Source organism: Myotis nattereri, assembly GCF_964212035.1.
Source record: "Myotis nattereri genome assembly, chromosome: 6".
Classification (NCBI taxonomy): Eukaryota; Metazoa; Chordata; class Mammalia; order Chiroptera; family Vespertilionidae; genus Myotis; species Myotis nattereri.
This window is the reverse complement of record NC_138081.1, coordinates 90,363,736-90,378,822: the sequence shown is the minus strand read 5'-3', so window position 1 is coordinate 90,378,822 and position 15,087 is coordinate 90,363,736. Positions and strand designations below refer to the sequence as shown.

At 43.1% G+C, this 15,087-nt stretch overlaps 1 protein-coding gene across 4 annotated transcripts in view; it reads right to left on the bottom strand.

The window, feature by feature from the left end:
* The window catches only part of PCMT1 (protein-L-isoaspartate (D-aspartate) O-methyltransferase), a 39,882-nt gene extending 27,394 nt beyond the window's left edge, over positions 1–12,488 (bottom strand). For 2 of the 4 annotated variants that reach the window (XR_013996166.1, XM_081094339.1), the window contains exon 1: positions 11,933–12,252. Coding sequence is in view for 3 of the 4 variants with exons in the window: in XM_081094339.1 (XP_080950465.1) it covers positions 11,933–12,161 (229 nt within the window). In the remaining variant the exon portion in view is untranslated. Of the gene's footprint in view, positions 1–11,932 lie in introns of all 4 variants that reach the window. The other 2 variants (XM_081094341.1, XM_081094340.1) reach the window with 2 other exon arrangements.
* Positions 12,489–15,087: the final 2,599 nt, after the last annotated feature.

Sequence of the window (15,087 nt, the reverse complement as noted above, 5' to 3'; positions counted from 1 at the left end):
AGAATTAGATCACTGTCATATAGGTAATGGAAGGAATCAAAGGTTGCCATTTACTATTGACTGACCAGATGGTAAACAAGAGAAAAGTAGTTAAAGAGACATTATAAAAGGTATAAATACAAACCCTCCAAATAAAAGAGTAATTTTAAAAATTCACAAACACTGTAGAAACATTGTAAACAAACTTATATCATCTCTTCATTTTAAAATATTATAAGTTTTGGATAAAGTAACTCAAATAGAAAATATTATTTCTACACAAATGAGCTTAGGCAAGCTACCTGAAAGGTTACTTAAATAAAACAGTGAGCCCTGGCTGGTTTGGCTCAGTGGATAGAGCATCTGTCTGTGGACCAAAGGGTCCCAAGTTCGATTCCAGTCAAGGGCACATGCCTGGGTTGTGGGCTCAGTCCAACGTGCAGGAGGCAGGCAATCAATGATTCCCTCTCATCATTGATGTTTCTATCTCTCCCTTCCTCTCTGAAATCAATAAAAATATATTTAAAAATACATACATACATACATACATACATACATACATAAAATAAAACAGTGAGCCTAGCTAGCTGGTTTGGCTGGGTGGATAGAGTGTCAGCCTGCAGACTGAAAGGTTCTAGGTTCGATTCCAGTCAAGGGTACATGCCTGGGTTGCAGGCTTGGTCCCTAGTAGGGGACTTCCAGGAGGCAGCCAATCAATGATTTTCTCTTATCATTGACTAGAGGCTTGGTGCACAAAATTCATGCACGGGGAGGTGGAGAGGAGAGGGTCCCCTCAGCCCGGCCTGCAACAATGCCAGCATTGCTTGCCCCGGCCTCTGGCCAGAGGCCCCTCCCCTCCCTCCGCGTGGCTGAGGCATCCCACCCCGGCCACTATGGGCGCCGCCATCTTTTGTCACAGAGTGGCAGTTAATTTGCATATTACTACTTTATTAGATAGGGTGTTTCTATCTATCTCTTCCTCTCCTTTCCTCTCTGAAATCAATATATATATATATATATATATATATATATTCTTTTTAAAGAGTACTACACTGATTGAGTTATAAAACTAAATATATTTAAAACAAACAAACAAAAACAGTGAGCCCTAGCCAGTTTGGCTCAGTGAGTAGAGTGTCAGCCTGCAGGGTCCAGGTTTGATTCCTGTCAAGAGCACATGCCCAGGTTGCAGGCTTGACCCCCAATGGGGGGCATGCAGGAGAAAGCCAATCAATGGTTCTCTCTCATCACTGATGTTTGTATCTCTCTCTCTCCCTCTCTGAAATCAATACAAATATGACACACACACAAAATAAAAGAAATTAAGTTGTTCAAACTAACAGAGCAAATAAGTGGTATGGCCATTCAAAATAAGATATTAGGTTCTTACTGACCACTTCACTGTTTTGCTACTGACATATTCAAATAGCTTAGTGACTTCTACTATTTTCATGTCCCAAAATAATTCTTGAGTGGCTCATTAGCCTTGAATGCAATTCAAATTCCAGAGAGGTGATTCATAGACTTTCCAGGTCATAGAGGCCTTAGAAGCCATCAAGTCTAACTTCATAAATCAATACCAGGATCTCCACTTGAAGAGTTCCACTGATGTGATACAGCCCTTCAGACCACTCTAACTATCAGAACACTTTCCTGCATTAAGATGAAATCTCCCTCTTTATAACTCACTTAAATGAACCCTTGGTGTTACTCTCTCTTTCGGAAGCCACAAAGAATATACTGAATTTTCTATCTAGCCAATGTTTTTTACACATCTAAAGACATATCAGGATCACTTCAAGCATTATCTTTTTCATGTTAAGCAGCCTCACTCAATAATTCCAATTATCCATCAGTTTTTAAAACCATCATCATATTCACTTATTCATTCTTCTCTAGATGGGTACTTGAAGTGTGACATCTAAAATCAAACATATCGCTCCACACATATTCTAAAAATAAAAGTAAATTAAAGGTATTACTTCCCTTAAGTTAGTTAATATATTTCTACAAACCCGAGTTTCTTTGGCTGCTTCTTTAATCTATAGAGGAATATGGAATTTACTAAAAACCCTAAATGGTTTTTAAAAGCATTTCACAAGTCATTTATGAAAAACTTTGAACACATTATGGCTCAGAATAAGCTTTATTAGGCCATTATCGGGTGTTTTGCAAAAATTTCAGCACAATGTGATTATTTATTTTTGCCCACAATTCCATATTTTGAAAGATGCCTAAACCAAGCTACATTTACTAAGTTACTAAATAATTTTCCCATTTTTGGTAATCTGACATATACAACTGCCAATGCCCTGAAATATTTCTGGCAAAGAGCAAAGTAATTCAATGTTTCACTCTGTGTGCACAGCCTTAATTATGAGGAAACGTGCAATTACCATTAGGCTTTCTGAAATAGTGAACCACTTTAGAACCATACATACCCAATCTTCCTGTACCCTGGAGACCAAGGATTCTAATTAAATAATTATAACAATGGCTACTGTTGGCCCAAATATGCGGTTGATCCAGATGAGAAGTTAGTAGGATTCAAAAGGAGAACGCAATCAAATGCAAGCTATAAGCCATATAATCCTATATAATAAAACCCTAATATGCAAATCGAACGAACGGCAGAACGACCAGAGGAATGACTGGTCACTATGATGTGCACTGACCACCAAGGAGCAGACACTTAACACAGGAACTGCCGCTCATGGTCAGTGCGCTCCCAAAGGGGGAGCATGGCTCAGCCAGAAGCCAGCCTCATGGCTGGGGAGGGCAGCGGCAGTGGCAGGAGCTTCTCCCGCCTCTTAGGCAGTGCTAAAGAGCAGGGAGCCAAGCGGTAAGGAGCAGCGAGCATGCGGGTGGTAAGGAGTGAGGGGTCCCAGACTGCAAGAGGGTGCAGGCCAGGCTGAGGGGACACCTCCCCCACCCCCAGTGCATAAATTTCATGCACCAGGCCTCTAGTAAAACTCCTAAAAAAATTAGAGCCACATTAAGAAGGTATATGTTTCTTTTACTTCAGGGGTGAGGAAGGGTACAGAAGAAGATTAATTCCAAGTAACAAACAAAAACACTACACAAGAGTCATGATTTAGATATGAAGAAAATAAAAAATGGCACAATTTCAAGCAACTGGGGAAGTGTAAGAAAGGGGAAAAAAACACATTTGACTATTCCTCTTCAACAGTAAATGAATCTGTGATATTAAACAATAGCAGGGAATAAACGCATAACACATTATATAGCTCAACAAAGTGTTAACATAGTCATAAAAAACGATGGTTATTGATTTTCAACACTTAAAAAGTCAACAAAGTACAAAAGATTTACTGTTCAGGACAAAATGTAAATGTTAACTTTGACCATGTTAAAGCTGCTAATTAGTTGGAAAATGAGATGAGCGATCCCTAATATCTTTTCTACAAAGTGGAAGGGTTAAGAAGCAGTGTCAGTTTATAAATTATGCAACAAGAAACCGAGGTTAAAGTATATTACTCAAAGTTACAAAGGTAACCACAAAAGAGGATGCAAAAATTATGATGTTAACTATATGAGGAAGGGTAGGCTGATAGGGTATAAATACTCATCATCTTAGCAGGTCAGTAAAATGATGTCTAAAGTTGATAAAACAAAGACAGCAGTTTAAGCATATGATTTAGAGACATGAAGATAATTACAAGAACCAAAAACACAGTTAAAAATGGTTCACTCTAGTCAGGGGGTGGGAAAGAATACAGCATGTAACCATTATTTTTCATCATAAGTCCTTCTGTATTATTTTGTTTTTTAACCATATTACTTAACTAAAAATTAATCTTTTAAATTCTCCTAATCTTGTTTCAGTATGTAGTTATATAGATGTATGTGCATGTGTGTGCACGTTCTCCATTTAGCAAAATGTATGTGTGGCCGGGACTCCTTTTATTTCACAGAACTTTAATTGGGTGCATTATCTACTTTATGTGTTGCCTTATAATTAAGTTCTTGCCAAGGGACCATATGCAGAAGTTATGTATACAACTTCCATATCATGCCCTTCAAAGAAATGGGGAATTTTCTCATTTTTCTCCCCACCAGCTGGAACATGGAAATGATAGAAGTAAACTATTGTCAACCTTGCAGTTGAGGGAAAGACTTAAGGAAGTGCAACAAGACAGAAGGCGCCCAGGTCCTCAACACCATGGAACCACCAGATTAGCTCTGAACTGCTTACACTTGGATTGTTACAGGAGACAGAAACTGATTTTGTTCAAGCCACTGTTATAATTTTTTTATTGATTTTTAGAGAGGTGGGGCAGTATGTGAGGGGGGAGAGAAAAAATGAAACATCAATTTGTTGTTCCACTTATTTATGCATTCATTGGTTGACTCTTGTAAGTGCCCTGGAGGGGGATTAAATTTATAACGTTGGCATATTGAGAAGATGCTCTAACCAACTGAGCTAATCAGCCAGGGAGATCTTACTTTCATTAATCTTTCTTAAATATATGTATAGTTCAGCCCTAGCTGATGTGGCTCAGTTGGTTGGGCATCATCCCATGAACCGAAGGGTCAACGGTTCGATTCTCAGTCAGGGCACACACATAGGTTGTGGTTTCGATGCTCAGTTGGGGCATGTACGGGAATCAACCGATCATTGTTTCACTCTCTCTCCCTTCCCCTCTCTCCAAAAATCCATGAAACATATCCTCAGGTGAGGATACTTTTTTAAAGTTAAAATGAGGAAGTATTTTCTGGATTCTAAGTGAGGCCCCAATTTCTAAAAAAGTCTCTTAGAATTTTATTAGCTGGCTATACTTGGCCCTTGAATGCACATGATAAAACTAACAGAATATTCTCTTTTCCATAGTTATGCTACTAGTAGCTAGCACATGATACTCTAACTAGAATTTTAAATTACAATTTATTTGCAGAAAGATACAAATTATCATGCTTATATATTCAAATACCTACTAGAGGTATCCACTTAAATGTCTTATAAGTATCTCAAACGGAACATTCCCCAAAATAAACTTCTTTCCCACACTTCCTTGCACCCCCCCCCTACACACACACACACACACACACACACACACTCCCTGCTGCCCACTTATTTATTATTTCCAACTCAGAAAATGGCTAATCACTGTAAGTTGCCCAGGCCTGAAACCTTGGTTTCATATCCTTGACTCCAATCTTTCTCCCACACCCCAAATCCAAATCTAGCACTTGCTATTTTCTCTGCCTGGAATGCTCAGCTCCCAGCTCTATGTGCATGGCTTGAATTTCTTCCCCTCCACCAAATCTTTGCTCAAATGACACTGCAGTGAGGCCTCCTCCCCTACAACTGCAAGCCTAATACGCCACACTCCCTATTCTCCTTCCCTTTATCACTTTCCATGTGACATATATTTTACTTGTCTGCTCCATTAGAAGTAAGCTACGAGAGAGAGTGGATGTTTGATTTGTTCACTGCTGCATCCCTAGTGCCTGGCATACAGTAAGACAAACAGTTGACCGAATGACAATAATCCAATACATTACAGTATATGCACAAAATGACACAATCAGGATGTAAAGGAAATAAAGTAGAAATAACTAACGTGTTAGAGCAGTGGATTGAAATTTTTTAGGTAAAAGAACAATTGTTAGTATTGTTCTAAGTGGCTAGTACAGCATTTGAAGTCTGTTAGTTAAGAGTTAACCTTCCCGTCCGAATTTTTCTGGGAGCTGGAGGGCAAGGGCTGCAGAGCTGCAGGGAGAAGGAAGGGTGAACTGCTCCAGGCTGGTCTTTGCTTAAGCTTTGGGGACTTATAGGAGAAAAACAAGGGCTCTGAGGTGTGCTACTATGAGCCTCACCTTTGGGTGTCTTTGTGTGTGTGTGTATGGGGCGGGGGGGGGGGGGGGGGAAGAAGAGTGTTACTGTCTTTCACTGAGTTGGGAGAGAGGGTAAATGAGAATATGTAAAGTACGTAACAGTTTTCTAGTTTGGGCTTAAAACGTTTGAGTGACCCTTGACTTTCTAACCTAACGGGAAATTCAGTTGGCTCTATTTTTCAACATGTGTTCAAGTTAATCATTCTTTGTCTCCCCTTGGCTATTACTTCCGCAGAAGCAAGTTCTGGGTTATTGATTGCAGGTGTGTCCAATTTGATCTCTTGGCTTGTACTCCTGGCCCCTGACCACCACCTTCATTTCAGTCTGTTTTATAGATTGCAGCCTGAGTATGTGTTTTAGGTTGAAAATCAACTCTCACTGTTCTCAGCTTAAAACCTATAGGAACTCCCAAGTCTCAAAGTAAAAGCTTAAAGTTCCTGAAATGGCCCACCTGGGCCTCTGATAGGTCTCAGGGATTCTCAGACTCCATCTACACTTTCTACCCTCAGCGGTACCCTCTCTACTTGCTTTTCTCCTGCAAGGTTACCTTGGTGCTCCAGGAAATACTACCCTAGTTGTTCCTGCCCCAGGACCTCTATGACAACTGTTCTCTACCTGGAATTATGTGTCCAAAACTACTTAAGTGCTCAAATGTCAACAATTCCTTAACAAACATCACCTACCCTGACTACCTTATTTTAAATTGCAACCTTCTAGCCCTTTCAAACACTTCTGATACTCCCTTCCCTGATTTCTGTCTGGAGTGTATTCCTGGCACATGGTAGATGCTCCAATGGATGACTCAGCAACGCAAATGCAATCAATCAAGAAGCAATGGATGTGAAGGGAGTTTTGTGAAATAAAAGGACCCTAGAGATGTTGTCTTTGTACAAAGGGATGTGATTTCTAAAACAGAAATGCAAAACAAGTGGGGCTGTGACTGTTCTGAGAAGCCTGGGTTTAACAATCAGACCTTAATGGGACTGCCGTTAAGAGCCGGCGTGACAACTTTAAGTTCACCCCTAGAAAGTTCACCCCTAGAGCATTTATGTGACGGACAGACTAATTTGGAAGTAAAACCAAGGCACCAAGCTCTAGCTAGCTCTTGCAAGCTGGTAACCGTTATGCAGGTGTGTTGGACTTAACGCTGTTCAAAATGAGACACTAAAGCAAACTTGGGTAAAATGTTTCCAAACCCTTGGGAGAATGCTAGGCTCTATGGAAGTTATATGTTGGGGGCTTAAGAAGCTTGGGGTGAGATGGAGATGATGAGTGTGATAAAAGTCATAAGTACGTGCCCCAGCTGGTTTGGCTCAGTGGATAGAGCTTCGGCCTGTGGACTGACGGGTCCCGGGTTCGGTTCCAGTCAGGGGCGCATGCCCGGGTTGCAGGCTCGATCCCCAGTGGGAGGCGTGCGGGAGGCAGCCGATCAATGATTCTCTCTCATCATTGATGTTTCTATCTCTCTCTCCCTCTCCCTTTCTCTCTGAAATCAATAAAAACATTTTTTTAAAAAGTCATAAGTACGTATGTCTACAAACAACACGACTGGCAGGCAGTTGCCAGGGTAAAAGCAGAGGGCAGGGCTGTCATTCCCCTGGATCCTCTGCAGGCAATCTCTCAGCTTTAAGGGCTTAATAACACCTGGCTGGAGTCAACTGTGCCTACCTGCGGTTCCTGCACCTTTTCTTGGATTTTCCTACTCTCCACACATACCTTCATTAATATAATCCCTAACAGAGGATGCCCTCGTCTTCAGTGGGGACACTGAAAAGTCTCTGCCCGAGTGATTCACTGCTCTTACATGTCAGCCCTCCGGGTGGGGCGTGGGGGTGGAGTTAATCTTCCACAAACATTCTGGCTTGGAGACCTGCTTTAGGAGACCACCTCTCTCTCTCTCTCAACCTCATTCAGTCCTGCCCCCTTCTCTTTTCCTCATTTTTACCATAGCTTGAAATTATCCCCATAAAAATAGAAAACAAACTCTAATATAAACATTAAATTGTCACATTCTCTAGATTAAACACGCTTACAGCTGTTTTACATCGATTTGTTTCATGAGCACATTTTTAGCCCATAATTATAAAATAACTATATTTTTCATTTCTACAGCCTCACACTGTCTAGTTTGGTAACCATTAACATGTGACTATTTGTTAATTTAAATAACACAAAAATCCAGTTCTTCAGTTGTACTGACCGCATTTCAAATACTCAATGCCACATGTAGCTAGTGGCTACAGTACTGAACAGAAAAGAAACAGTCATGACAGAGAACTCAATTGGGCAGGACTGCTATAGACGTTTTTTAAAATTTTATTTTATTCAAGTATAAAACTCTGATTCAATTGAAACATTGGCAGAGTTTAACCTTGTAATTTTCAATTCTCTGCACACAAATTCTCCACGCCAGAGAGTCTCAAAATGTGGTCAGTTCCTGAGCAGCAGCAGCACTACTTAGGAACTCGTTAGAAATACAGTTACCCTACAAGAGCACTGATACCGCCCCCACCCCACCCCCACCCCTGGCTGAAATCTGTATATAACTTTTGATTCCCCCAAAACGTAACTACAGTTGTCCTTCAGTATCGTCAGGGGATTAATTCCAGAAACCCCTTCAGATACCAAAATCATAAAATATATTTTTTAAAAAATAAAATAACCTATTAGTTGTATGTCAGCTATGAATTCATACACAATCACGTTTCTAGTACATCTTATGAGAGAAAAATTCAGTATTTTCAATGATCATATTAAGACAAAACCAATCATGAACTTCATTTCTTTTTTAAAAAATATATATATATATATTTTATTGATTTTTTTACAGAGAGGAAGGGAGAGAGAGAGAGAGTTTGAAACATCAATGAGAGAGAAACACCGATCAGCTGCCTCTTGCACATCCCCTCCTGGGGTTGTGCCCGCAACCCAGGTACATGCCCTTGACCGGAATCGAACCTGGGACCCTTCAGACCGCAGGCCAAGGCTCTATCCACTGAGCCAAACCGGTTAGGGCTGAACTTCATTTTTTTTTTTTAAATATATTTTATTGATTTTTTGCAGAGAGGAAGGGAGAGAGAGAGAGAGCGTCAGAAACATCGATCAGCCGCCTCCTGCACATCCCCCACCGGGGGCGCGCTCGCAACCCAGGTACATGCCCGTGACCGGAATCCAACCTGGGACCCTTCAGTCCGCAGGCCGACGCTCTATCCACTGAGCCAAACCGGTTTCGGCTGAACTTCATTTCTTAAAAAAAAAATCAACACTGTAATTTGCTTCCCCTTCCAGTTTGCCGGTCCCTTTTCACTTCCTATTAATATAATCACATTTTAGTCTTTTTCTAAAAATTTAATTAGAGCCCTGACCGGTTTGGCTCAGTGGATAGAGCGTCGGCCTGTGGATTGAAAGGTCCCAGGTTCAATTCCAGTCAAGGGCATGTACCTTGGTTGCAGGCATATCCCCAGTAGGAGGTGTGCAGGAGGCAGCTGATCGGTGTTTCTCTCTCATCGATGTTTCTAACTCTCTATTCCTCTTCCTTCCTCTCTGTAAAAAAATCAATAAAATATATTTTAAAAAAAATTAATTAGAATACACAACAGTGGAATAACCAGGAAAAAAGGGAGACATTTTCAAATTTTATGCGATTTGAAATTTTTGCATGAGCAACTATTACTTTTATAACAAACTCATATGAAAAAGTAAAATCCATTAGCTAGAATTACGTCAGCAAGAAGCTGAAACTAAAGTTACACAAGTGTTCCAAAAAGGCTAAGCTATTACATACTCTAATTTTCTCTTACCATAGGCCTAATATAAAACTAAGTATTTGCAACATCAACATGTATATTAAATATCTCTTACCAAATTTGCTGATAGAAAAACATCTTCAGAAATTTCAAATAAGAATAGCAATGCAATACATGAAAGTGATTATAAAACCACTGGGAAAAGATCTACTAGTAGTCTTGGCTTACTGCAAATGTGGCCCAAAAAGAAGAGACATTAAAAGCCTGATTGATTACAAATTTCTGCCACAGCCAAGTGCCTACTAAGATAACTTACCAGTGGAAAATTACTTACAATTTGCAATTTGCGTATAGAATGCTTCAGGTGTATATATTGCAATAGCAAGCAGGTCATTTTAAGAAATTTTACAGAAATATTTACAATATATTGAGCTTATGTGCATGGGGAACTTAAATCACACTTAATACTGCCTCAGCATGTGAATGTCCACTTTCAATCAAATATCCTTCCATAAAGTGAATACTGACAATGCTTGGCAGAGTTTTAAAATCTAAACATTCTCCCTTACTAAACACTAAGGCCACAATTTCCAAGTTTTAAATACTGTTTTTTTAAAAAGTCAAATGGCTACCCAGCCGGTGTGGCCGGGTGGTTGAGTCCACCCATAAACCAGGAGGTTGCTATTTCAATTGCCCGTCAGGGCACATGGTCAGGGCACATGTCAGGGTTGCAGGCTCCATCCCCAGTAGGATGTGCAGGTGGCCATGTTTCTCTCCCATTGATGTTTCTATCTCTCCCTCTCCCTCTCCCTTCCTTTCGCTCTAGGAATCAATAAAAACATTTTTTTAAACGTCAAATGGCTAATATTAAGTACTACCCATGTGCCAGGTAGTGTTATTTCTCTCACTCATCCTGGTATTCACAGCACAAATCCAAGCATATAATATACATTTAACTGGAATTTATGAAAAAAAGAAATGAATATTTAAGTTCTTTGAGTGAATTCAGATATATATATTTTTAAAAGTCCCAGAGGTTACACATTGACTTATGAAACATGACAAAAACATAATAAGCTAAATTACTTATGACAATTAAAAATACCACATATCAGGATATGATTATTTGCAAAGTTAGTGGCAAAGAGATGAAATAAATTCTAACTAGACCTCCATCCACATCTCCCGACCAGACGGCGACACTATATTTCTTGTGTGTGTGTGTTTTTTTAAGGTTAACTTTTTACTTCTCTCTTTTTTGAAAACAAAATATTTTTATTTATTTCAGAGAGGAAGGAACAGGGAGAGAGCGATCATGATGGGCCGCTTCCTGCACGCCCCACCCTGGGGATCAAGCCCACCACCGGGGCCTGTGCTGCGAACGGAATCGATCCCTGACCTCCAGGTTCATAGGTCGACGCTCAACCACTGAGCCAAGGCAACACTCGATTTAAAAAGAGAAAGTGACCCAGCACTCGTCCCACCCTACAGTGACCATCAGAGGAAGGACTACAACAACTACAGAGAAAGATACAAAGAACACTTCCACACAAGGCTTTCAAAGCTAGGGTGGTCCTCAAAGAAGTCAGAACATTCCACGCACACAACGGTCTCTAGAGACCCCGGGATCTCCAAAGGCTCCCGAAACACCCGTCTCCCCGGAACAGCACCTCCGGATGAGCTCCTCCTCCGCCCCCCACGGAGCTCTCCGCTGGACAGCCGCCCCGGGAATTTCTCCCGGCATCCGCACTGACAGTCCTCCCGTCCTCCCCTCCCTCCCCGGGCCGGTATCAGACCGCGGCATCTCCCTCCGGAGGAAAAAACGGAGGGCGGGGGAGGGAGGAGAGGGGAGCGCTTGCAGCGAGGTCGGTCGTGGAGGAGGAAGATGAGAAGACGCGAGGGGCCAGGGTGGAGTTCCCTCCGTCTCCTGGAGGCCTAGCGAACACCCGCGACCCTCAGGGCACGCCCCTCGCCCGCCGAACCCCAACAAGCAGTGGGGGGACTCGAGTGACAGCCCCGCCACCGGTGCCGCGCCCCCTCCCCCGGGCTCCCGGGGAGACGCTGGCCCCGGCCCCACCGGCAGCGGCTGGGAGCTTCTCTCTCTCTCTCTCTCTCTCTCTCTCTCTCTCTCTCTCTCTCTCTCTCTCTCCTTCCAGTCCACGTCGCCGATGAGTGACAGGTCCCGGGGGACGCGATCGCAAGCGCAAGCCGTTCGGGACTGCCGGTGCCACCCTGCGCGGAAGCCCTCCAGCGGGCAAGGCGGGGGACACATTCCCGACGGCGCGGGGGAACCGGGTCGAGGCCTGGCCAGCCCCAGTGGCCCCACACCCGGCGGGGGTGGCACTTACTGCGGAGGTTGTGGATCAGCTCCGAGTGGCTGGCGCCGCCGGATTTCCAGGCCATCGCTAAGCACACCCGGAGCAGGTACAGGACCACCTTCAGCGCGGCGACGGTGCCCAGCAGCTTCCCCAAGAGTGAGACCACCTCCCACACGGTCACCGCCCCGCTCGCGTCCCCGCTGTTGCCGCCGCTGTGAGTGCTGTCGCCGCCGCTGCCGCCACTGCGCGCTCCCGGCATGCCCCGCGACACGCATGCGCTCTGTGATGCCGCGCGGGCTTGGGCGCGGCTGGGTGGGGCCGCGGGCGGGGGTGGCCTGGAGCTGCGCGGCCTGCGCTGGTGGCTGCTGCGGCTCCCGGGGACCCGAGGCGAGGCGAGGCCGAGTCAGCGCGGCCGCCGCCGCTGCGCGTCCCTTTGCGAGGCCTCGGGCTGCAGGCCGCCTTCCTGCTGGGTTTGCCCCGCGGCCAGGCGGGTGGGCCCCGGCGCGTGCCCGGCTGCGGCTCCGCTCACCCCGCGCGTTGGCGGGACGGCGGGCCGATGTGATTCCTCCGCTGCCGGTGGCTCTGCAGTCGCCGATGGGTCAGCTGCTGCGAGCGGCGGGTCTGCTCCTATAGCTGTTCAGATTGCTAGATGGTGGGCTTTCTCCGTCCTGCCTCATCCAACCCTGTTGACTAATATTTAGGTTGAGTCGAGTCGGAGTTCCCGGTGGTGGAGCCTGAATCATCGTAATAGGAGCACCGGAGGGCAAAGGCTCTCTTTAACCCGAGTTCTCCAGCCTCTGGCTTTGTGACAAGTACATCAGCGTTTGGTTCGCAGAGACTTTTGAGGTCCTAAAGCACAAATTCAGAGAGTGGAAGAATACCATGACATATGGGTGTACGGGGGCGGGGGTGGGGGGTGGGGAATGCTTTACTTATTAGAACAATGTACATGGTTAAAAATGCCACAGTATCCTATGTCGAATGTGTTACTCTCCCAACACAAGGGTGCGTTTTCAGCAAATTAAGCCTCACAAATTCTACCGTTAGACTAGACACCAGCTTTATAGCTGTCAGCTGCACAAGACGATGAGCAAGACGATAAGCGAGAACCCTACAGGGAACTTGCTGGCTCCTAATCAGAACGGAGACTGACAGCATCCAGTCATCATTTAGCCCAATAAATTTTTAAGGAAGAAAAAGCTATGTCAAGACATTTATGCTATTGCGTCAGCAATTTTCAAATTCTAATTCTCACGAGGTTTTGTCATATGTGATACTCAGTCTACTCCCAATCCGAAATATACATTGCCCACTTTCTGGGATTCTATGACCATAAATGAAACCACACTCAAAACAGTGTTCTTTACTTCAGTAATAGGAATAAAATAGTCAGTTTGGGACTAACAGTTATCCATTTCATCTGATTTCCAGATGGTCTTCCATTTAAAACAAAACAAAACCAGTCTCAATACTCAATGAGACCTGGTATCTCTCTAAAGCTGACAACCAACACACCATTATGAATATTGTATAAAGGAGATTTTTTAAAAAAAAGATGATCTACGTTCCAATTGGGGATCTGCATCAAAAGAAAACTAGCAACAAAGGGTAAAATTTAAGTGCTATTAGTGGTCTAAATATAAAGTTCTCTTTTGTTTAGATAGATCATGGGCTAATCAGGAAAAGATATGGGAAGGAACTGGTCCTGGAAAGATGGGTAGGATTCTGAGAAGAGAGGAATAAGAGGGTATTAAAGGTGTAAACAAAAGCATGAGGGAACCTACAACACGGACTTCTGGGCATCAACGCTACCCATCACCTCATTCTTAATGGTATTCATAAATGAATTGAAGGTTACACAACTAGGTAATGGTCGTCAAAATTAGAACTGGAGTCTTCAGAATTCCGACTGTAGACATTGACAGTGTGCGCTAACAACTTTGAAGCGAAGGATTTATTTGGGAAACAAAGAGGGAGAGGTTTAGAATAAGAAGTTGGTGTGTAATGGGATGTACTTTCGTGAGAATTTAAGGATTTGGACTCTTCTCCATGCACCATGAAATGTAAAACTGAATGCTCAGGCGTAGCTACCAGGTGGTTTCTCTTACTTGATTTTGTTTTGTGTCTGCTCTTAAATCTGTTTTACATTGCTGCAGCTATTCGGGGTCTTTTTTTATTCCAGATGAATTTTTGGAGAGTTCGTTCTAGATCTCTGAAGTATGCCGTTGGTATTTTAATGGGAAGTGCATTGAATTTATAGATTGCTTTGGGTAGTATGGACATTTTAATGATGTTGATTCTACCAATCCATGAACACGGTATGTTCTTCCATCTGTTTATGTCTTCCTCTATATCTTTTTTCAACGTCCTGTAGTTTTCTGAGTAGAGGTCTTTTACCTCTTTAGTTAAGTTTATTCCTAGGTAGCTTAGTTTTTTTGGTGCGATGGTAAACGGGATTGTTTTTATAATCTCTCTTTCTGAAAGTTCACTATTGGTGTATAGAAATGCCTCAGATTTCTTGGGGTTAATTTTGTATCCTGCTACATTGCCAAATTCATGTATTAAGTCTAGTAGCTTTTTGATGGAGTCTCTAGGGTTTTGTATGTATAATATCATGTCGTCTGCAAATAAGGACAGTTTTACTTCCTCTTTTCCAATTTGGATGCCTTTTATTTCTTCTTCTTGCCGAATTGCAATGGCTAACACTTCCAGTACTATGTTGAACAGGAGTGGTGAGAGGGGGCATCCCTGTCTTGTTCCTGTTCTTAGGGGAAATGGTGTAAGTTTTTGTCCATTGAGAATGATGTTGGCTGTGGGCCTGTCATATATGGCTTTTATTATGTTGAGGTATGATCCTCCTACTCCCACCTTGCTGAGAGTTTTTATCAAAAATGGGTGTTGAATTTTGTCAAATGCTTTTTCTGCATCAATTGATATGACCATGTGGTTTTTTTCTTTCAATTTGTTTATGTGATGTATCACGTTTATTGATTTGCGGATATTGTACCATCCTTTACATTGCGCAATTTTTGCACAACTGCATTGAGTCAGTGTTCCTACCTGACTTTGCAGATTAGGAGCAGATCGTGCCGTACTAGGACCTGCCCATAAACTCTTCCCGGAGGGAGGGCGGGCGGCGCGCGCCCGGCGGCGGAAGAGAATTGGCCCTCCGCAGCCACCGTCAG